The sequence below is a fragment of the Gastrolobium bilobum genome, unplaced genomic scaffold, assembly GCF_033153095.1.
Source record: "Gastrolobium bilobum isolate Gb01-03AN ecotype WA unplaced genomic scaffold, APGP_CSIRO_Gbil_v1 utg3209, whole genome shotgun sequence".
NCBI lineage: Eukaryota > Viridiplantae > Streptophyta > Magnoliopsida > Fabales > Fabaceae > Gastrolobium > Gastrolobium bilobum.
The window spans coordinates 547,932-572,013 of record NW_026899772.1 but is presented as its reverse complement, the minus strand read 5'-3'; the positions used below and the strand labels follow the sequence as shown (position 1 = coordinate 572,013).

At 35.4% G+C, this 24,082-nt stretch overlaps 4 protein-coding genes across 4 annotated transcripts; 1 reads left to right on the top strand and 3 right to left on the bottom strand.

Moving 5' to 3' along the window:
* Positions 1-1,580: 1,580 nt before the first annotated feature.
* On the bottom strand, positions 1,581-3,548 carry LOC133293362 (probable aspartic proteinase GIP2). Its single transcript, XM_061491925.1, has one exon. It carries the CDS (start codon positions 3,357-3,359, stop codon positions 2,088-2,090), a length of 1,272 nt encoding a protein of 423 aa, XP_061347909.1. The 5' UTR covers positions 3,360-3,548; the 3' UTR covers positions 1,581-2,087.
* Positions 3,549-8,071: 4,523 nt separating this feature from the next.
* Positions 8,072-9,373, top strand: LOC133293313 (probable aspartic proteinase GIP2). Its single transcript, XM_061491860.1, has one exon. The coding sequence runs from the start codon at positions 8,072-8,074 to the stop codon at positions 9,371-9,373; it is 1,302 nt and encodes a 433-aa protein (XP_061347844.1).
* Positions 9,374-11,472: 2,099 nt separating this feature from the next.
* LOC133293312 (probable aspartic proteinase GIP2) lies at positions 11,473-12,777 on the bottom strand. The gene has a single exon (XM_061491859.1). It carries the CDS (start codon positions 12,775-12,777, stop codon positions 11,473-11,475), a length of 1,305 nt encoding a protein of 434 aa, XP_061347843.1.
* Positions 12,778-22,490: 9,713 nt separating this feature from the next.
* Positions 22,491-23,795, bottom strand: LOC133293310 (probable aspartic proteinase GIP2). Its single transcript, XM_061491858.1, has one exon. The coding sequence runs from the start codon at positions 23,793-23,795 to the stop codon at positions 22,491-22,493; it is 1,305 nt and encodes a 434-aa protein (XP_061347842.1).
* Between the last annotated feature and the right edge of the window lie 287 nt (positions 23,796-24,082).

The following is a 24,082-nucleotide window of genomic DNA, read 5'->3' as shown; positions in this document are numbered from 1 at the left end:
TTGGTCATGTGCTTCCCGTGCTACTAGCGCGGTGAAAATAACAAAGGTGTAGTGCGACACTTTTGCATTGTGAAAAATTTTCCACGCTACTAGCGCGGATCTCGCGCTTGTAGCACTACAGCACTGTCTTCGGCTTTCTCTAGTGCTTAAAACACGTTCTTTTATAATACTTTTTCCTACAAAAATCACAGAAATTTGGTGAGAGAAGAATTGAGCATGGTTTATCAACTTTATAACAAATTTAAGCATTTTTCTTTAAAAGTGGATTAAATCCTTGCTCTTTTTAACTTATAAAACTATATATGCCGGAGGCATATCAATGTAGTGTTGCCAAGTGAGGATGAGAATTCCAACATAAGGAGATGTGGGATTCAGCCGTCACATTTTATTATTAAATTTCCTTTTTGAGGTGAAAGAGAGAAGCAGTGTGTATGGTGGGAATAATATTTGAACTACAGGAACCTTTTTCCCTTTGGGATTTTTGGTAGAGGAGATATTTTTTTACCAGGTAAATGCAAATATTAGAAATATGATAGGAGAATGAATTTGGTAGGAAAGTAAAAAAAAAATATTTGGTTGGCGAAAATTTTACCAGACAAATTAGGTTAGAAGAGGGTAATATTGTCACAATTTTTGTCAACTTTTTCTCACTTACCCAGTTATACGCAAATACCACATTCAAGTTGATAAACCTCAACAGTGCGTTTTGTGCATTTTTGCATTGAAAAAAATGTTTGTCCTTTTAAATGACACAACTTATATTATTTCACTCTCATAAAGAGGTGAGACCCATACCTTTATATTTTTCTGTTCACTCTCTCTCCTCTTTTATCTATCTCTTTCTTTCACTTAAAATGACATAACTTTACATCCTTTAAAATGATATACACTTTTTCCTTTTGCATTTGATTTTCAATTGCTGGCCAAAAGGATTTGGTGGGTAAGTTTTTATAAACCCTCTACCAAATAAAGACAACATCATGGATGGGGGATCTTAACCAAAAACTTCAACCAAACACTACTTTAAAATTGAATCATTTTTAGATTACGAATCTTCTATAAACATAATCGCCTGTTGTTTTGGAAAACAGCTATGTTGCTGGCCCCGGTTGATAAGTCGTCCTTGTAACACTTTTTATAATGAGATTAATGTTTATAGATATAATTTTATATTCTATCACACATAAAAGTATATGGACCACATGTGAGGTATATAAAAATAAAGAGAAAAAAATATATATCAATCTCACACATTTTTATATGTAAATAGGAGATAAAATTATTTCGTATATTTTTTAATTGTCACTTAAAAGTATGGTCTCTACTTTGAAATAGCCTTGGGATGATTCTCTTTTTGGGGTCATGCTTCGTTCTCTTGGCATCCAAATTTCTAGAGAAAATATTAATCAAAAGAGTGATGCACCAACTTTTATTCTGACATAAAATTAAATTTATATCAAATTAATTTTAAATTGAAATTCGAATTATTAAGCACAATAAGTTTAAAATAAAAAATCATACCACCGACCATATATAGCAGTATTTGTGGACCTGATTTCTTACTAATATTCTGGGGCTCAAATTATTTGAATTGACTTACAAACGAAAGGAAAATGGTTCCGGGAGCCTGACTTTGTAGGAAATACTACTCCTTTGTAATATTTTGTTCCTATCTCATGAATGAATAAAAAAGATATATTCTATGTGCCAAATCTTTTCTTTTCTTTTTTGGGTAGTGTGCCACATCTTTACTTTGATTTGCCTTCCATGAGGGATATGCTTTTCCCACTATCAATAATATTCCTCAATGAGATGCCTTTTTTATTACACAGACAAAAATAAGAAAATGAAAAAAATGGGGGAAATCAACTGATCAAGTTTCTTTTCATACAGGACAAAGATTCCAATATCACAAACATTGAAACAAAAATGCCATCGCCATAAGCAGTAGTATACACATATAGCGAGGGAGAAAAAAAAAATCCAAAAGGAAGGTGATTACAAAACTGAAACTATTCATAATTCACCATAATCTAAGGAAAAAAAAGCTATGTAGTTTGCCTCATCAATTATTACCAAAGTGATGGTCAAAGTGATTGTGCAGGCATTGAACCAATTCTGAAACCAGAACAACTAGTGTGCCTCATTAAAAGGGAAGAACTAAATCCCAACATGGAAGTATCAAAATCAAACTGCATTAAGACATCCTCCAATTGATATCCTCCTATCACAATGGGATTTCTTGGGTTCACACCTCCATCCAAGAATCCCAAACACACAACTTCGTTGCTTACACGCACCATGGAGTTTCTCCCATATATGCTCCATTTAACCATCTCACTCTGCAGCACCAACTCAATAACTGGCACGTTTGGTCCAACTTGTGAGCTACCAATGCCATGAGAGCTAAAACAAAGGCCAAAGGGAGCAACTGAAGGTACTCTAGTCATGTTCATAGACATAGCAGCTTTCAAATAAGCACTCTCGAAGTTAGCATAGATCGAACTCTGCATAGTGGTGTAAGGCACAACCGAGCTCAATTGAGTACCACCATTTCCATCTTGGTTAAAAGACACTTTTTTGCCGCCGATTTTGATGGAGTTAACGTTGATGAAATATTCCTGTGAAGCGTGTATCTTGTTTTGGTCGGTGACAAGTGGTGTGAACGTGAGAGATCTAAGGATTTCAGGTTCATAGGTCATGCTACCGAATAGGACAAACCCAGAAGAAGATGAGAGGCAAAGAGTGATTTTTCTCTGTGTGCTAAAAGAATAGAAAATCTGTGATGAGAAAGATCTGCGAGATTTACCAAGACCTAGCATGCCTCTAGCACCACTTGCTAAGCCATTAAAGAGCAAGGTGGGTGAACAAGTGAAGAAAACCTTGTGTGTGGGTTCAATCTTGCTTGATTTTGACTCTTCCGTTGACTTGAGTGCCACAAGGTCTTCTACGAGCTCTCCTTCCATGGCTTTTTTCCCTGTGATGCTGTTCTCTGCGAGAATCTGACATGGCTGGTCTTGATCTGTCACAGGGTTTGAAAGCCATGTCTGAGGCTCAGTTTCATCATGGCTTTTTGCAGTGAGACACTGGATTGAACGGTGAGGAATTGCGAGAAGAGAAGATGAAGGGGTGTTTGTGGATGCACAATCAACCCAGAGGAGTGGACCCCCAAGATCCAACACAAGCTTTGTGGGCACAAAAGGGGTGCCATAAGAAAGGGTGGTCAAATACTGAAGGGTTTCATCATCCTTTGTAACAGGGAGAACAAAAGAGGAGCTTTGAGCATGACAGATATTATTGCAAACAAAGCACATAACTGAGGAGAAACAGAGAAGAAGAAAGAGAGAAAAGGAAGCCATGGCTGAAAAAAGAAGAAGAAGAGGAAAACAAAAACAGAGAGGTAGTTGGTACGGTAGTTGATAGGGGTGGGTGTCTGTCGGCTGTGGTTCGCCGCGGCTTGGCTGAAATTTGGTTTGGGTTTGAGGTTTGGATAAGGCTTCTTCGGATTCTTTATTTTATTGTGTTGTACTGTTGTTGTTCACTCTCAAACTTTTTGGTTGCTGACTGGATAACACCTTGCGCTTATCTTCTCTTCTCTTTCTTTAGAAATATTAGGTGAGAACGAGGGCATGTGTGTAAATGTGTTTGCTAATGGTGTTGGGTTGGTGGGTCATACACTCAAATGATTCTTTATTTATGCTGTCCAAATTCCCATCACAAAAAGTCACCAAATTAGGTTACTGTTTTCTGCGTACAGGTTTTAATCATAATTTTAAAAAAAAAATATCTAGCGTCTCTTGAAGGGTGCCATGGGACACACGATTTTGCCCATGCCGGTGCTAATCTTCTTCTCTTGGACGTAACTGAGGGAAAACGTGGAAAAATTAGGAACACCGATCAAAATGTTATTATTCACTAATTTTTTTACTTAAATGCTACGCGAATAGTGTTATTTTTTAATATCCCATGGGGGCAAGTTTGCTACCCTGTGTAGCGAACTCGATTTGCTGAGATGTCACATTTTTAATGAATAACAAGTATCAAATTTTAAAAAAATAATAATAAAAAAAAATGAAGATCGCCTACCATGTAGGCGAACTTGGTTAAAATCAAGTTGGTGTCCACTAGAAACGTGACACGTTAGTAAATCGAGTTCGCTATACTGGATAACGAACTTGCCCCCGCAGCAGATTAGAAAATAACACTGTTCGCTTGACATTTAGATAAAAAAATTGGTGAACAGTGATATTTTGATCACTGTTCCGACAAAGTAACGAATGGGAGATAACGGGAAAACGTTGCAACTTGCGAATGGATTTTATTTTCTTATATTTCTAGTCGAGTAATGCTAGACATTGAGATTTATGTACGTGGGTCGAGAAAACTTAAGAGTAGGAGTGGAGTTTAGTAACATAAAAAAGAAAATTAAGAAAATAGATTGAAGGAGTATCAAATTAATTGGAAATAAAGTATGTTTTACCTTAATTTTTAAGGTGGTATAAAATGAAATGTGCAAAGCGCAAGTTGTAGACATAAAAAAAAAGGTTTAGGGGTAAATTTTTTATAATGTAATGTTTTTAACTAAGTTATTTTTAAAAATAGAATTTAAATGAGGTCGTCCCCAAAGACCCACGACTTGTATCATACTGTTGGGTGGGGGTGGGGAATAATTTTCAGTCGTGACTGCCACGACTTACTTGAGTTGGGGAATCAGAATGTGCTCGTATCAAATTGCAGTGCAATAATGTGCTCATTATCTATTTCATGTTTCTTATCTAAATATAAAGGGAAAATATTTTTTTATGTTATATGAGAATTCAATTATCATGTTGTGACACTTTAATTTGTGTTCAATTTTTTTTTTTTGATAAATATGGAGCTCATGTATACCAAAAAAATATATATATATGAAGCTCATCACTAGTTGAATCACAACATAAGAATTAAATTCTCATGCAACATGAAAAAATCAAATCCAAATATAAATCCTTACGCCATAACTTGATTGCTTCGTGTGCTGCACTCAGCTTAACAGTAAATTCAAATTTTATTAGCGCAGAACAGTTGTGGCGTATGATAAGAGATATAATATAAAATTATTTCCTAGTCTTCCCTCAATAATTTAAGTCGTTAGCTGAGATCTCAGAAGCACAGACATGGCTTTTTAAAAAAAATTGCGCGTCGGACTCGTGTCCGACACAGATACGTCCGACACGCGGTTAATATTTTGGGATATGCGGTCAACTCTTTAACATATTTTGATATGTTTTTTGACATACAATCAACTTTTTCTGACACGCAGTCAACGTTCCGACACTCTCCGACACTTTTTATTTTAGTCTTAATTTTATTTTATTAACTAAATTTAAAAAAAATAATTTATAAATTAATTTTTTTCTGTTATAAAATTTGACATAAAAAATTAACAAAGTACGAAAAATTATTTTTTTTATATTTATGTTATGAAATTTAAATATTTAATTGGGTATATGACTTATTATGGAATCTTATATGTATTAAATATAATTTATATTATATATATTAAAATTTTTATTTCATATCAAAATGTGTCCCAACGTGTCGAAATATGACATTTTTTAGAATTAACGTGTCGGGATGTCGTGTCGTGTCGTGTCCCGTGTCCCGAGTCGGTATCAGTACATCATAGGCTGAGATGATAGCTTATTATGATATGATATTAGAGTTTTCGTGACTACTAAATCACAAGTTTGTGGAATTAAGTCAGTATAAAATAGAAGAAAAAAATGGGCCTATATGATATAATATATACTCTTTAAACACAAAAGGTTCTTCTGTAAGGACAACAACCAAGTGCAGCGAAATTACATGACAGACAACTTCTGCCACGTGACATAAAACGCTAGGCAGCGTGGCGTTTTAGGTGTGAACTTTTTTAACACGTGTCAAACTCACTTAGCATTTTACGTGTCAACTTTTTCTGACACATGACAAACGTGTTGTGTATCATAGCATTCTACGTGTGTGTCAAATCTAAACTAGCCCAACAGTCCAACGTTTTTAGTTTAATAAATACACCACTTCCCCCTCCCATTTCATGCATCAATGTGAGTTGGTTTCTCTCTTCAGTTAATTTCTGTTGTCTTTTTTTTTTCACCAATTTTTTTTCAAAATAAGTGATAACAATGATTCATTAATTGCTTTAGTCTATTACTGTTGAAAAAATTTAACATAACATAAACTAAATTAAATACAATTAATTAACACTCTTAAAAATAAGTAATTAACAGTTCTAAAATAATTTAAATTAATATAGACTGAGTTAAACTAAAATAATTAACAAACATAAATTTAATTTAATTCATAACAGTCCTAAATTAAATTAAATTCCTTAACAGTTACAAATATTTTAACTTACCATAAACTAAATTAAATTACATTAGGTAACACTCCTACTTTAATTTAAATTAATTAACACACGTAAATTAAATTAATAGTCATGAATTAAATTATTTTAACATAATTTATTTTAAACTAAAATATTCAAACCAATATTATTTTTCCTTAAATCATTTTATTTCAAAATAAAAAATTCAATAATTAAAATTATCCTAGAATTTATTTATATTAACTCATTCAACAAACATATAAATCATGTTATCTATCTTAAGGTTTATTTTCTACACTGGCAAATTAATGAATATCTAAATATATTTTCAATCCTAGGATTTAATTCCTATACTAATAAAAATATCACCTCATCTATCATATAAAATAACATCCTTTAAATTTAAAACAAAAAACAAAATTATAGTGAAAAAAAAAATTAAACTAACCTGTGAGAGACAATGGGAACCGGTTGGTGTACAAGGTATCTATCAATCAAAATAACAGAATTTAAAATAAAAACAGTAAACAAAATTGTAGTGAAAAAAAATTAAACTTGGGAAAAAGAATGGACACTGAATGATAATGTGCAAAGGGGAGGGGGGACGAGTGAGAGAATAAGAAAAAAAGAGAAGAGGAACGATTTTTCACAAAAAAAGGGAGGACAAGAGAGAGTGGGAGAAAAGGGGGACATTGACCATACTACCCCATTTTTTAATATAATATACCTGAATGTCACGGAGTCAAATTTTTTTTTCAAACTGCCCACCATAGTCGCTGAGGTAGTCAACTAATATGGACGGGACACGTTTCACTTCTCCGGTGGCTGGAAACTAAAGTAGTTGACTACCTCAACAACTTTGGGTTGCGTGGTAGCCAGAGAAGTGACACATGTCCCGTCCATAGTAGCTGACTACCGCAACGACTAAGGCGCTGTGGCAGTTTAAAAAAAAATCGACTCCGTGAAATTTAAATATATTATATTCGAAAAGGGCAGTATGGTCAATGTCCCAAGAAAGGGAGGGGGATGGGTTTTAGAGTGGTGAGGACCACTAAAATCGGTGAACAGTGCAGCGGGTTTGATTCGATTGTGTCACATGTCACACATGCGTTGCGTGGCTGTACGAATGACACATAACATGTTAGGCTGTATAGTGATTTTGGCCACCTAAGACGCCACGTTACCTAACATTTTAGGCCACGTGGCAGAAGTTGTTTGTCACATAATATCGTTATGTTTCGCAGCAGCTTACGTGACCATAAGTCTGCTGTCATGTGTGCACACCAAACTCGTCAAGTATTATATCGAGTTAGGTGACATTATATTTTGAAAAAAAAAAATTCAAACCATGGCATTCAAATAATTTTTTCCGAAGAGTGTTACATTTTGATCATTTTCGCTCTTCTATAAACGGTGTAGTACATAACTATTCATGAATCTTCCCTTAACATTGTAGTTAACAACATGAGGTGATGGATGAGATCGATGTTTATTAGTGTAAATACAAAAGTACCCATCTAGATTCTTGGGCATGGAAACTTTAGTCAGCGTTTACTTTTAGAAATTAAAAATTCGGAATTCCAAATCGCCAACCATAGCTGTTATTTGACCTACGATTCCTTGAATCATTGGATCTGATAAAGAGCACTTCTTCCATTCACACACACAACAGAACCAGATGCTACCAATTTCTGGAAAATAGACATGGCCATTGCTTCTATTTTCCTTTTCTTTTATACTCTCTTAACCTTCATCTCTCCCTCTACAGCCAACACCTCCTATCATCCCAAGGCACTTGTTCTTCCGGTCACAAGAGACTCTGTGACATGCCAATATGTTACCCTGCTTCATCAAAGGACCCCTCTTGTGCCTATCAAACTAACATTAGATCTAAGTGGTCAATTCCTTTGGGTAGATTGCGAAGAGGGTTATGTCTCAACCACATACCACCCTGCCCACTGCCACACTTCCCAATGCAACATCACAGGATCCAAATTTTGTAGAGACTGCTTTCTGTCTAGGCCAGGATGCAACTATAATACATGTAGCCTTTTCCCAAATAACATTCTTACTCACATCAATGAAGTTGGTGAGGTTGCACTAGATGTTGTTTCAATCCATTCAACTGATGGATCCAATCCTAGAAAGATGGTCACTATACCTAACTTTCTCTTCACATGCGGTCACACAGATCTCTTAAAAGGCCTTGCTAGTGGAGTCAAGGGCATGGCTGGTTTTGGAAGGAATGAGATTTCGGTGCCTTCCCTTTTTGCCTCTGCTTTTGGCTTCCACATAAAGTTTACAATTTGCTTGAGTTCTTCAACTACATCTAGTGGTGTCTTGTTCTTTGGTGATGGCCCATATGTTTTCCTTCCTGGCATTGATGTTTCCAAATCTCTTACCTATACCCCACTTATCAAAAACCCAGATAACTCAGCAGGGCCTATCTTCCATGCAAGACTTGGTGCAGAATATTTCATTGGAGTGAAAGCTATACGAATCAATGAGAAACCCATCCCATTGAACACATCATTGTTATCCATAGGTGATGAGGGCGAGGGTGGGACTAAAATTAGCACCCTAAATCCTTACACAGTGATGGAAACCTCTATCTACCATGCTTTTGTTAATGCATTTGCCAAAGAGCTTGCAGATGTTCCAAAAGTGAAGCCAGTTGCGCCCTTTGAGCTATGTTTCAATTCTAAGAGCTTGGGGAGCACAAGGGTTGGACCTGCAGTGCCCTCAATTGACTTTGTGTTGCAAAGCAAGGATGTGTTGTGGAGGATCTTCGGGGCAAACTCTATGGTACAAGTGAGCAACGAGGTTTCTTGTCTTGCGTTTGTGGATGGAGGTGTAGAAGCAACAACTTCCATTGTTATTGGTGGCCATCAACTAGAAGACAATCTCTTGCAATTTGATTTGACTAATTCAAGGCTTGGGTTCAGCTCTTCCCTATTGTTCAGGGAAACTACTTGTGCTAACTTCAACTTCACGTCTACCACTTAATAAAAGGAAATTCGTTGTGGTATTGCACATTGTTTGCCAGTCGATTAGCTTTTTAATATAGTTTTGTCGAGAATAAGACAGTCATATATCAATATCAATAGAATGCATTTCACTTTCACCACTATTGTAAGATGTTAATGAATAAATGTGTGCTATTTGACTATGAGCCGTTTTGTAATGTTTTACATGGATTTTACTTTGTTATCTATTTTTTTAAGTATTAGTATTTTAATTAATTATTAAATATTTATTAATTAGTTTTATATTACTATGCAATGTATTTTGGGAGGTGGATCTGTCCAATGCTAACTCAAAAACCCTAATAATTATCACTCCGTTCCTATTCTCATTTTTTCTTCGTTCTTCTACGTGATGAAGGGGTCTCATCTCGAAGTTCCAATCTTCCGATTCCACAAACATCCTTTAGTGGCTCAGACCACTACTAACCCACCATTAACAGTATGGGGACCCAAAACGATGCACAGAAGGCCCAAGTATTTGGACAACTACACATTGGGCTAAGATAACCAAAACCCAATTCCAGAACTTTCTATAGTTTGATTTTTTTTATTTTTAATATTTGAATTCCTGTATGACATTAGGAGAATTATGGTGTTTATTAGTTTCAATCGTATGCAGCTGTATAAAAGAAAATTGCTCACAATCTCCCTTGTCCTTCTCTCTAGTCTCTCCTCTGTTCCTCTTCCTGATCTATTCACTACACATCTACACCCTGATGTTCAATTATTATTTTTGAGATTTTCATATTGCAAAAGAAAAGCAAATTTTAAAACAGCAAATTTTGGAATTCAGGTGACAAATTAACTTTTCTAATAGAAAAAAAACTTTTTTCTAATTATAATTGTTACATGTGGACGAGAGATCTGTCATTGGGTAATATATAATCTATTATATTTTTTACGTAATATGAGTACATGAATTTGTGTTTCAATTTCCATATTTTATCTTTATTTTTGAAAAATAAGTAATAGATTCAGAATGGTGACAAAATGCCTTTCTATTTCAAAATGTCTAATATATGTTTTACAAGAGAAAAATTAGTGGGTATTTCTTTGAAAACTAGTTATTTGTGCCATTTTATTGTGGTAATGTTTTTAAAAGTTTAATGCACAGCATGGATATCTTTTTTTTTTTTTGAAGAGAAGTGGCTGCTGCTATTATACATTATATAGACGACTCCTTGTGGTGGTGCCAAAGGAGAAAAGGTCTCCAGTTAATTTTTAATTTTGTGAAGAGATAAGGTAGACACTAGACAAGTGGGTATTTTTAAAAACTCGTTAGATGTGCCATTTTTAATATGTTAATATTTTTAAGAGTTTAATGGGAAGCACGGATATCTATAAAAATGAATAAAAAATTCAACTCATCAAATCATTAATAAAAATATTTAAAAAGACTTACAAGTTGACTAATGTTATTATCGGTCGTAGTCATTTCAAATTTTATAAAAAAATAAAAATAAAAATCGATATATGCATTAGACAACCAGGAAAAGAAAAAACTCAAAATAGTTGTACAGGGTAAAGAATTTTGGGATACATCACTCTAAAAGCTAGCTTAATAGGTGGAAGCCCAAGACCTTACAAACTTCACATTAGTTGCACATACCACCAATGTGAGACTATATATCTCAACACGCCCCCTCACAAGAGAGTCTATTGGACTTGAAGAGTGGACAATGCAACAGACCCAGCCTACCTGTGCTAAGAAACGCCACAAGAGAAAATGGGGGACGGAGAGACTCTGATACTATGTAAAGAACCTTGGGATACACCAACCCAAAAGCTAGCTCAGAGAGCGAGAATGCCCAAGGTCTTATAAACTCCACATTAGTTACACATACGACATACGACCAACGTGGGACTATATATCTCAACCACCGACAGAAGTACTTAGGACAAAATAAACTACAAGTCTTTAATGATTATCAACGTTCAAAACACATCTGCTCAACTTCTGAAGTAATTTAAAAGAACATGTACTTCATTAATTTTCACTCAACAACTATAAACCTTTATTAACTTGAGACCGAAAGAGAAGTGAAAGGATTGAAGTTAAACACATCATCACATGACCAGTTAAAAGGGAAAGAAATTAGCTTCTGAACTTGAACATTTTGCATTATGAAGGAGAAGGGAGGAACTGAAGCCTAGTTTTGAGGAAACTAAATCAAACTCCAGAAGGTTATCCTCTAACATATGCCCACCAATAACAATTGATGTCCTTGGTTCTTTACCTCCATCCACAAATCCGAGGCATGCTACGTTTTTCTTTACCAATACCATTGAATTGCCACCATAAATTGTCCACTGCACTCCCCCCTCTAGCACCAAATCAATAGTTGGCACATCCAATCCAGTAACAATCCTACCAATGGTGCTGAAATCGAAACATGCTTCAAATGGTGCCACTGCGTCCACTTTCTTCATTTTTCTATCCGCAGCCTTCTTGACAAAATCTCTAACAAGGGGTTTGTATATGGAACTATGTAAAACAGTGAAGGGATTCATGGTACTAATTTTGGTTCCACCATTTCCCTTGTTGTCAATGGAAAGCAGAGAAGACTTAAAGTTGAGAACTTCTCCACCAACCTTGATTGATTTCACAACTATGAAGTATTCATAAGAGGGATCACCTTGAGTAAAGATTGGAGCAGTGCTAAAGGGGTTGACAATCAAGGGGGTTGTGAGCAGAAACTCGGAAGCATTTTGATGAAGAATAGAATTGGGTGCCCCACCAATGAAGAGGTTGCCGAGTCCGTTTTTGTTTGAAGATGGTAAGCAAAGAGCAAACTTGCGGGGAAGCTTAAGAGATGATGAGAGTTGGGTTGGTAATGCAAGTTGTGACCTTGCGAGGCCTAATATGCCTTTAGTAGATTTGGGTAAGCCTTTTAAAGGTGAAGGGTCACCAGAAAATGCATCTGAATTGGTGCACCCGGAAAGTAGACCAGACACTGTGGTATGAGACATGAACAACACATCCTCACCAAGGTCACCGGTAAAAATAGAGTCAGCAAAGGGGTTGGTTATAAAGGCACCACATGTGTCATTTGTGCAACCTGGTTTAGGATGGCCATTGCAACTATTGCATCCAGCATTTCCGGGGCAGCTTTTGGAATCACAAAGGATAGGATGGTAAGTTGAAGAATCGTAGTGATTGTTGCAATCATACCATAGGAATAGTCCTCCAAGATCAATGACTAGATTCATGTCATGTCGTGGAGTTCCTATGCCAACTGAAGTATAAAACAAATTGGTTTCTTGATCTTTCCCAATGGGTAAGATAAAGGGACGGAGTTCGGTTTTACCATGTGATTGTGATAAGCAGAAAAATAAGTGAAGGGCTATTGAAATGAGGGAGAAATGGGTGGCAGAAGAAGCCATTGTGAGGGTAATGCTATAGCTCTGTATGTGCATAATAATGTTTGCAGAGTGTCCCTTATTATAGAAGTGGGATAAGAAGAAAAGCCTAGTCTGATACATTATTTGTTTTATTTTAATTGGAATAGATCTGATCTGGAATAATATATTCTTGAGCCATTGATAATGGTTACGCTCTTCGTGTGAAAATAAGCTGCGTCATTAATAATATGTAAGCAACGCCAAAGAGAACGCCCCAGCCATCACAATCTACATCTTCGTTTCTGCTGCATGCTGGCTTTTGCATTCTAATTGTAATATACCAGTTCATTTGAAATATGATATGATAAAAAAAGAAAGTTTAATATATTGTACCAATCTCAATGACATATAATAGGTCATGGGCTCATGCTCTTCTGTTAATATATTCTTTAAGTTTAATGTATACCACTAAAGGTTTTTAATCATAATTGTCACATGTCCACGGGGGAGCTGTTGTTGGATAAACGGGGAAGAGGGAGAGCAATCGTTAAGGATCCCTTCTCCTATGGTGTTGCCTTTTATTAATGAAGTTTGCCTTAGAAGTGAGATGGAGCAAGTTGCATTCAGTTTGCCTTTTATTGTGTTTTTGTTTCTTATGTTTATATATAGGGCATTTATATTTACAAAAAAATTTATTTATAAATTTGTCTATGTATTTCGGGAGGTACATTCCTCTATTTTTTTTAATCCCCGGAATACATAGAAAAATTTGTAAACAAAAAATTTGTAAGTATAATATTCTTATATATATAGGTAAAATCATTTCTGCAGTTGCTTTACGTATAGCAACGACAGGTGTATGGTTATGATTCCCCACATTTAATGCTTTTGTCCTTTATATGGTTATGATTCCCCGCATTTAATGCTTTCAAGTATATATATGGCAAGTATTTGATTGCTGCATGTACAACAGCTGCAGAAATGTAAACCCCATATATATATATATATATATATATATATTAATGTTTCTCATATTGTAGGAAATAATCTTGTTTCTTACACACACATAAAAGTATGTGAGATCCAAGTTTTCTTTTTCTCTTTCTTCTATTCACATGGGCTTCACACACGTGAATAAAAGAGAGAGAGATAAAATACGAATGTGTACGAGATATAATTATTTCCTACAACATAAGAAACATTAATCTCATATATATTGTTTAGTTTATTTCTCCCAAATGCAAGACTTTATTACTCACAATTGAATATATGTCCTCTCCCTCTCACACGGAAACTTATTTGATTATCTATAGGATTACCAGTTAAAAATAGACAAGTTTGATTCCACAAAATGGGTTTGACACAGCCAAAGGCGGATCCAAGTGTTAGAGAAAAGGGGCAAGTGCCCACCCTTAAAATTTGATGCAAAAATATAAAAATATTTTTCTCTTAAAATTCAAATTTTCCTAATTTAATTTTGGGGTAGGATATTATAACAACCAAATAGTGTTACCACCAATATTACTACCAATTAATTTCACCATTAGATCGATTATGTTGATCCAACGGTTATATTTATTTCTATCTTTGTATGATTATGATTCCCCATATTTAATACTTTATATTTATTTTCACCTTTGTATGATTATGATTTTCCATATTTAATGATTTTACATTAAATATGGGGATCATAACCATACAAGATGAAAATAAATATAATCGTTAGATCCACATAATCGATCTAACGGTGAAATCGATTGGTAGTAACATTGGTGGTAACCCTAATTGATTGTTACGATATCCTACCTTTAATTTTTCTCCTTCTATTTTATTTTCTCGTAAGTTTTTTTTTTCCTCCTCCACCTTCATTATCCAAACCTAACAGTAACAGCAGAGAGCTCATTTGCATCTACATACTGATTCATCTCCTCTCAAACCTCAATCTCCGTTATTAGAAGTTGGAACATTTGTTTCTTTCTCCATGCCAGCCGGCATCTGCTCGCAAGTCGCGTTCCAGACCAGACCTAGATCTATATGTACTTATCTTCGTTATTAGAAGTTGGAACATTTGTTTCTTTCTCCATGCCAGCCGGCACCTGCTCGCAAGTCGTGTTCCAGACCAGACCCAGATCTATATGTACTTGAACAGTGCCCACCCTTCATTAACTTCCTGGATCCGCCACTGGACACAGCCCACAAACTTGAATACCGATAATCATAAGAAGGGGACCCCAAAATAATCTTAGCCCAAAGCTGTGAGGCATCACGTTAATGAGTCATTTCTTTTAGGAACAGTGACCAAAATGGCAATGTTCCCTATCTGTTTTACCTAAATGTCACGCCAATAGTGTTATTTCCCAATATGCCACATGGACAAGTTCGCTGGGCACTGTAGTGAACTCTGTTTGCTTATGTGTCACATTCCTAGTGGACAACAAGTTCGCTACCTGTAGTAGCGAACTTGGCTGCAATAAATGCTGACAACTTGTACAAGTTCGCTGCAACCTAGAGCGAACTAGGTGTACATAGTTCGCTGAGGTTGCAAGTGAACTATGTTTGGGAAGCTAGACGACAAAAAATTGGCGGTGGCAAACGATCAGTTGTTACTGTACAGAGGATTGAAGAAAGCGAAGAAAGATAGAATTTGCACAGCCAAAGACCGCATCCGCAAAATGCCTCCTTGTGCCGCCGGGAAACGCAGCTCCATATACCATGGTGTCACCAGGTACACTTCAGAAAACTGATTAAAAGTTAGTTGAAATGCTTATTGGATTTGACATCTTCGAGATTTTTCAACTGCATTTCTACTCATTGATCTATTATTTTTTTCGCGAATTATGAATTGTTTATTAGGGATAGATGGACTGGTCGTTATGAAGCGCATCTTTGGGATAAAAGTACATGGAACCAAAACCAGAATAAGAAAGGAAACCAATGTCTCTTTATTAAGCGCATCTTTGGGATAAACGTTAATAAATTCGCGCACAACATAAAAAACGAAGAGAGAAAGTAAGTAATTTCAGGATTACATAAATTTGAACCTGAAATGTGTTCAACAATATCTTCCTATACAATATAGGCACACGTTTAGAAAGAGACATTGCTTTCCTTTCTTATTCTGGTTTTGGTTCCATGTACTTTTATCCCAAAGATGCGCTTCATAACGACCAGTCCATCTATGCCTAATAAACAATTCATAATTCGCGAAAAAAATAATAGATCAATGAGTAGAAATGCAGTTGAAAAATCTCGAAGATGTCAAATCCAATAAGCATTTCAACCAACTCTTAATCAGTTTTCTGAAGTATACCTGGTGACACCATGGTATATGGAGCTGCGTTTCCCAGCGGCACAAGGAGGCATTTTGCGGATGCGGTCTTTGGCTGTGCAACCTCTATCTTTCTTCGCTTTCTTCAATCCTCTATACAGTAACAGCTGATCGTTTGCCACCGCCATTTTTTTGTCGTCTAGCTTCCCAAACATAGCTCGCTTGCAACCTCAGCGAACTATGTACACCTAGTTCGCTCTAGGTTGCAGCGAACTTGTACAAGCTGTTAGTATTTATTGCAGCCAAGTTCGCTACTACAGGTAGCGAACTTGCTGTCCACTAAGAACGTGACACATCTGCAAACAAAGTTCGTTACAGTGCCCAGCGAACTTGTCCATGTGGCATATTGGGAAATAACAATGTTGGCGTGGCATTTAGGTAAAAAAGATAAGGAACAATGGCATTTTGGTCACTATTCTTTTCTTTTATATGTTTATTCTTTACCTCATTCCTTTCTAATGCCAGATTTTATCATTAAAATTAATTATTTGTCGTCTGCCTTTCAAGGAATGCTTCTATGAATATTCATGAGTTACCAATTAAGAATGAGCAAATCTTCATTCTAGAACATGAGTTTGACACTACTTACAAACCCGAACTCTAATTATTATGCTAGGGAAGCCCAAAATAGAAGTTAATTTTAATACACACATTAATTGGCCAAGTGACAATTCACAATAAGTGAACATGAGAATAAATCTCAATCTAAAGTCTGGTTAATATATCATTTTAACTACATGTCCTTTGCTTAATTAATTTCTATTCCATACAAAAAATGTTAATTATACTAAAATTCCCAACAATAATTGAATTCATTTTTAATTTTGTCAAAAGATAAATTAGATAGGCGGGTATTTTTTATTATTAAATACTCGTTACATCTGCCATTTTATTAATATTTCTATTTTTAAAATAGAAAAACCTTTTCTGTTATATTCATATTAAAGTGAGTGAGTTTCATTATAATTAAAAGAGCGAGAAGATATTAATAGAATTCACTCATTTTTATATGAATGTAAAGAAAAAACCTTAAATCCAAAGTTTAATGGAACACGAAAATTTGTAAAGCACGTGATTTTCACATGTAGAGAAGTAGTCAGGGTTAACCTAATGATGAATGTAAATAATTATATAATAAATTATGTGTTAAAAAATAAAAAGTGGCTGCTGACTCCTTTTTGTGATGCTAAGGGCTCGTTTGGTGGACAGCTGATAAGGGTAGGATATGATATGAGGCTGATAAGCCTATATCATATTCTGTGTTTGATGAGTACCTGATTAGCAATCTGATAAGGTTATGTAGAAGGAGAAAGAAAAAAAAAATATAATACAATAAATACAAATATATTGGGTAGCGTGAGAATATATTGGGTAGCCTAGAGATATATTGAGTATCCAATATTGGTATCATATCCTGTTGAATCCTAACCTAGCTCTCCCCATAGGATAAGAAATCATGTATTGAATAGGATAAAATGAGACAATATGATAAGCTAATCATATCCTATTGACCCACCAAACAAGAGATAAAAGTAGGATATGATAAGTTATCATATCATATCTTCTTTATCAAGTGCTTCAAACAGGCCCTAAAAGGGTAAAGGTCTGTACTTTGTGGTTCTTTTATAATTTGAAAAGAGTATGTAGTATTTTAAAAGATATAAAATTGTGTCATTTAAAGTGAGAGAAAGAGATAAATAAAAGAGAGAGAATGAACAAAAAAAATATAAAGATGTGAATCTCATCTTTTATAAGAATGAAATGACATAAGTTATGTTATTTAAAATGTTAAATACCTATTTTTTATAATTTTGTCAAGAGATTAATTAGGCAAGTAGGTTTTATTTAAGAAAAAAAAAAAGACCCTCGTTATATGTGCCATTTAAGGAGCAGCACGAATATCTATAAAGCTTTTGAATATTAAATAGCTGGTGCTACACATTATTCTTGTTATTATTGTCTTAATAAACTTATACATATTCTTGGCTCGTTTAACAAATGAATAAAAAAATTCATAGTTAAAAAAAGACTTACAGGTTGACTGTCTTGTCTTACTACCGGTTCTAGTCATTTCTAATTTTATAAAAAATTGATAAATTACACAAGTGGCTATTTATATGTATATTAATGGTTATCACGTGCTTTAGCTATGACTTTAACATTGTATGGAGGGAACTTTTGTCGGGTACTGTGCTGTATTCTTAATATATCATACACCGATATTTCAAAAAAATTAATATGATACACAAGTGTCAAGCATTTCGTGATCAGTTCTTTACCACTTTATGCGTTGACCCAGATAAGGGATTAGTCTCATGACTATCGGCTGTGAGGATACCCGGATGTAATCCAAAAAAAAAAATTAATTTGTGATGTTTGACACTCCTTGATATTTGGACATTTCTCTACATTCTAATACACATTACAGAAACTTAAAAAAAGATTCAAAGGTCATGTTATGGAAGCATATATTATGCCCATTTATCACCAAGTACTACAAGAGTCAATCCAAATATAAATCTGATATAATTAAAGGAGAATATCAAAATATATCAATCATAATACGATAGCATTAAACATGGGCTTGAGCTGCTGGAAGAGGCATAGAAGGTCCAGAATACAATCCCGCAGATAAACTCTATAAATAGGAGGTAAAGCTTATAAGTATCATTATTATCTCTCTCTTACTGTTATGTTGTCACTGTGCACACACACACCACCCATTTGACGAAAGTTGTTCTTTATTCTTTGTGCACAGTGATATGCTAAACTTAAGGATATCTAACTCATACATACCTTCGAGAGAACACCTAGATCCAAGAGCAATTTACTACTCCATTGGGGTAGACATCTCTGTTTTGAGGACAGAACATTGGCGCCGTCTGCGGGGAACGATTAAACTGTTACTCCCACGACCACAAGCAAGAATGGCAGTTCGTACTAGGAGTAGCGGTCAATTGCTGCCACATCTGAATCTATCATTGAATCCTGTTGTGGAGGAGATAAATCAACCACAAAATCAATCTGAGAACGAGATTGATTATGATGTTGTTCATGTGAGTGAGGAGGTCTCAGACACATCTCCTACACCTAGGGTTGGAAAAACGGGCCAACCCGGCCCGACCCGATCCGACCCAACCCGCATTCAACCCGAAAAAAATGAGCCGGGTTAGGGTTGACTCGAAAAAAAAACGAGCCAGAAAACCCAACCCAACCCGACCCGAGTCGGGTTAGGGTTGGCTCACGGGTTGGCTCAAAAATATGGCTTGTGGGTTAGCTTGAAAAAATAGCTTGCGAGTTGGCTCGAAAATTGGCTCGTGGGTTGGCTAAAAAATTACTCGTGGGTTTGCTCATTTTCAGCCTATTTAAATGACCATGTAGTATTAATGCACCAGCTATGTGGCTTCCATTAGCTTAAACAAAAGGTTACAAAATGAGAAATAAAAGCAAAATATTTTAGTTTTGAATTTTCTTCACAACAAATTTGCATCAATATCAAGAAACAATCAGAACCAGTTGCTACCAAGTGAGTAAGATATTTGAACCAAATAGAGCTAGCACAGCCTAACAATATAAAAATGGCAAGGATGTGAGAAGATTAGGGACTTAGGTTTAGAGAAGGAAGAAAAATGATGACAACATGTGTGAGTTTTGTCCATTTTTGTATATTATATTTTGTATTTTTTTATAAAAAAAAAAACAAACTCAACCCGCGAGCTGCCTCGTTTAACCCGCGGGTTGGCTCATTTTTTCACGGGTTGAAACGAGCTGGGTTGGCTCGGGTTGGCAGCTCGTTTTGGCAAACCCAACCCGGCTCATTTTTGGCGGGTTACGAGCCAACCCTACCTACATCTGCTCCACATCATCAGAACCAAATTGTTGCTCCTTAACCTCAGCCTGCAGATGTAGCTTCCCGTGTTGCGCTTGCTGCAAATCCAGACACCCACCTTGCACAGACCGCATTTACCGCAATTCTAAGGCAGATGGATGAGATGGAGCAACGTAACAAACTTTAGTGACAAGAAGATCTTAGGAGGTTTCAAGAGATGGAGTGTTGCGACTTCGGCAAGTGCACCGGTCATACAAGTAATAAAGTGATAAGAATAAGTTGTCGATCCCACGAGGACTGATGACCAATCACTAATTTATCTATTTAATTAAAGTTGGATCGATCATGAAAGGTTGGTTTGAGTTTAATTAAAACAGAATTTTTAAACTACTTATTTTTAGTTTTCAATTTTTAAGAAATTAAATTCAGAAATAATAATGTTAGAAAATTGGTTTTAAGTTTTTATAAAAGTCGTAGCTAGGACTCAATTTCCCCAATGTTTTCCCAACTAGTCTACCTATTCTTATAATTACATTCAAGATCCAGTTATTAACAGTTTTTTCTATATTCGATTAAATCCTAATCCCTTGGTAATCCAATCTTTTACTCCACTCAAAAGCCTAATCCCTTAGTACTTTTTCATAAAGCAAGCATTAACGCAAGAACATTTAGTTATAGAATTCATAAGTCTATCCCTAGATCATACAAATTCCAGCAATCAATCAATCGGAATCGATACACCAACATCCCTATTGTCATGCACGACTCATATGTTTATCTACGAGTGATCAGTTCATAAATAAAGCTAATCAATAAGAAACAGATTGATTGTATAACTTTAAATCATGAATATAAATTATAAGAAAGGCAAATAGCGTTCAAGAACCCATTGGTTCTGTCTCGCCCTAACTACTTAAAGAAAATTAGCATGACATAGTCAGAAAAACAAGAACAATAGATGAAAAGAAACTAAAATTCATAAAAGGAAAATAAAACCCGGTCTCCATGGTGAAGCTTTGATCGTTCCTCCGCTCCTCTGCCTTCTGAATGTGCTCATCTGCCTCCTCTTCTGAATTCCTTCTTCTCGGCCTTCTTCGCGTTCTATTTAAAGGCTTAAAACTGGGCCTTTATTTCTGGGCCAGCTCGCTGAAACGAGCTACTCAACGAGCAATTTTCCCCTCCTCGCTTACTTGCTCGCTAAAGCGAGCAAGATAGTGAGCGTGATCGAATCTTTTTCAAATCTTTATTTTTTGATTTTTCTTTTATATTTTCATCGGTGCCAATTTCTTTCCCATCCTCATCAGGTTAGTAATTTGTTATTCCTAGTATGAAACAACCTGAAACAATAAAAAGATTAGAATCTTATCTATTTATTGGCATTTTACTAAACTTTAAGATTTTATTAATTAACACTATATTTTTAATTATATTATTTACTATTTACACTATATTTGATATTAAAAGCATAGTGTCTTTGACACTTATCATGGAGCAACGTAACAGTCTTTCGCGAGAGAAAGATCTTATAAGGTTTCAAGATATGGAGAGGCGTTTAATGTTGATAAGCTTCAAAGCACGGACACGCTCGTTGAAGAAAAATTTGCGTATCTGACACGGACACGCTCCGATACGCGGTCAACTCTCCGACACGTTTTTTCGACACGCGGTCAACTTTTTCCAACACGCAGTCAATGCTCAGATATGCTCGGACACATTTTTTTATTTTAATTTTATTTTGTTAACTAAATATAAAAGAAATAATTTATAAATTAATTTTTTTCTGTTATGAAATTTGACATGAAAAATTAACAAAGTACGAAAAATTATTTATATTTATATTTATGTTATGAAATTTAAATATTTGATTGGTTATATGACTTATTATGGACTCTCATATGTATTAAATATAAATTATATTATATATGTTAAAAATTTTATTTAATATCAAAACGTGTCCCAACGTGTCGAAATATGACATTTTTTAGAATTAATGTGTCGATGTGTCGTGTCGTGTTCCGTGTCCCGTGTTCGTGTTCGTGCATCATAGCTGATAAGGACTCTGAAATGAATGAATAAAAAATTCAACTAATCAAATAATTATATAAAAAAGTAAAAAAAAAAAATCAAATGACATTAACTTAGTTGCTGCTAGGGAGTTAAGTAGATGAGTGTGAGAGTATGTGTTCGATCCTCCCTAGTACCATATTTTAGAGAGATTTAAAGCCTTAATCTCGAAACCTGCTCCAAATTGAATTAGTCGCAGAATGATAAGCTGATTGAAATATCTAAAAAAAAAAAATTTAAAAAAGACTTACAAGACTAATGATAAGTCGATATATGTACTAGACAACCAGGAAAGAAATAACTCAAAATACTTTGCACAGATGACAGAACTACTTGAATAAAAATAAAAATAAAAATCCTCATTACAACTCTGTAATGATTATACGAACGCTCAGAACACATCTGCTCAAATTCTGAAGTAATTTAAAAGAATATGTACTTCATTAATTTTCACTCAACAACACATAAACCTTTATTAACTTGAGACGGAAAGAGAAGTGAAAGGATAAAAGTTAAAGTCATCATCACAACCAGTTAAAAGGGAAAGAAATTAGCTTCTAGACTTGAACATCTTGCATTATGAAGGAGGAGGGAGGAACTGAAGCCTAGTTTTGAGGAAACTAAATCAAACTCCAGAAGGTTATCCTCTAACATATGCCCACCAATAATAAATGATGTCCTTGGATCTTTTCCTCCATCCACAAATCCGAGGCATGCTACGTTTTTCTTTACCAATACCATTGAATTGCCACCATAAATTGTCCACTGCACTCCCCCCTCTAACACCAAATCAATAGTTGGCACATCCAATCCAGTAACAGTCCTACCAATGGTGTTGAAATCGAAACATGCTTCAAATGGTGCCACTGATGCCACTTTCTTTATTTTTCTATCCGCAGCCTTCTTGACAAAATCTCTAACAAGTGGTTTGTATATGGAACTATGTAGAAAAGTGGAAGCATCGATGGTACTAATTTTGGTTCCACCATTTCCCTTGTTGTCAATGGAAAGAAGGGAAGAGTTAAAGTTGAGAACTTCACCGCCAACCTTGATTGATTTCACTACTATGAAGTATTCGTAAGAGGGATCACCTTGAGCTAAGGAGAATGGAGCAGTGCTAACGGGGTTGACAACCAAAGGGGTTGTGAGCAGAAACTTGGAAGCATTTTGATGAAGAATAGAATGGGGTGCCCCACCAAGGAAGAGTTTGCCGAGTCCTTTTTTGTTTGAAGATGGTAAGCAAAGAGCAAACTTGCGAGGAAGCTTAAGAGATGAAGAGAGTTGCGTTGGTAATGCAAGTTGTGACCTTGAGAGGCCTAATATCCCTTTAGTAGATTTGGGTAAGCCAGCTAGAGGTGAACGTGAACGAAATGCGTCTAAATTGATGCACGCAGAAAGTAGGCCAGACACTGTGGTATGAGATATGAACAACACATCCTTACCAAAGTCACCTTCAAAAAGAGAGTCACCATAGGGGTTGATGAAAAAGACACCACATGTATCATTTGTGCAACCTGGTTTAGGATGGAGGTTGCAGCTATGGCATGGAGCAAATTTGGGGCAACTTTTGGAATCACAAGGGAGAGGATGGTAAGTTGAAGAATCGTAGTGATTGTTGCAATCATACCATAGGAATAGTTCTCCAAGATCAATGACTAGATTCATGTCATGTCGTGGAGTTCCTATGCCAACTGAAGTATAAAACAGATTGGTTTCTGTATCTTTCTCAATGGGTAAGATAAATGGACGGAGTTCGGTTTTGCCATGTGATTGTGATATGCAGAAAAATAAGAGAAGGGCTATTGAAATGAGGGAGAAATGGGTGGCAGAAGAAGCCATTGTGAGACTAATGCTATAGCTCTGTATGTGCATATCATGTTTGCAGAGTGTCCCTTATTATAGAAGTTATTTTTTTTTTTGTTTTAATTGGAATAGATCTGATCTGGAATAATATATTCTTGAGCCATTGATAATGGTTACACTATTCGTGTGAAAATAAGCTGCGTCATTAATATTATGCAAAGCAACGCCAAAGAGAATGCCCTCTGCCCCTCGCTACATCTTCGTTTCTGCTGCATTTTGGCTTTTGCATTCTAATAATTGTAATATACCAGTTCATTTAAAAT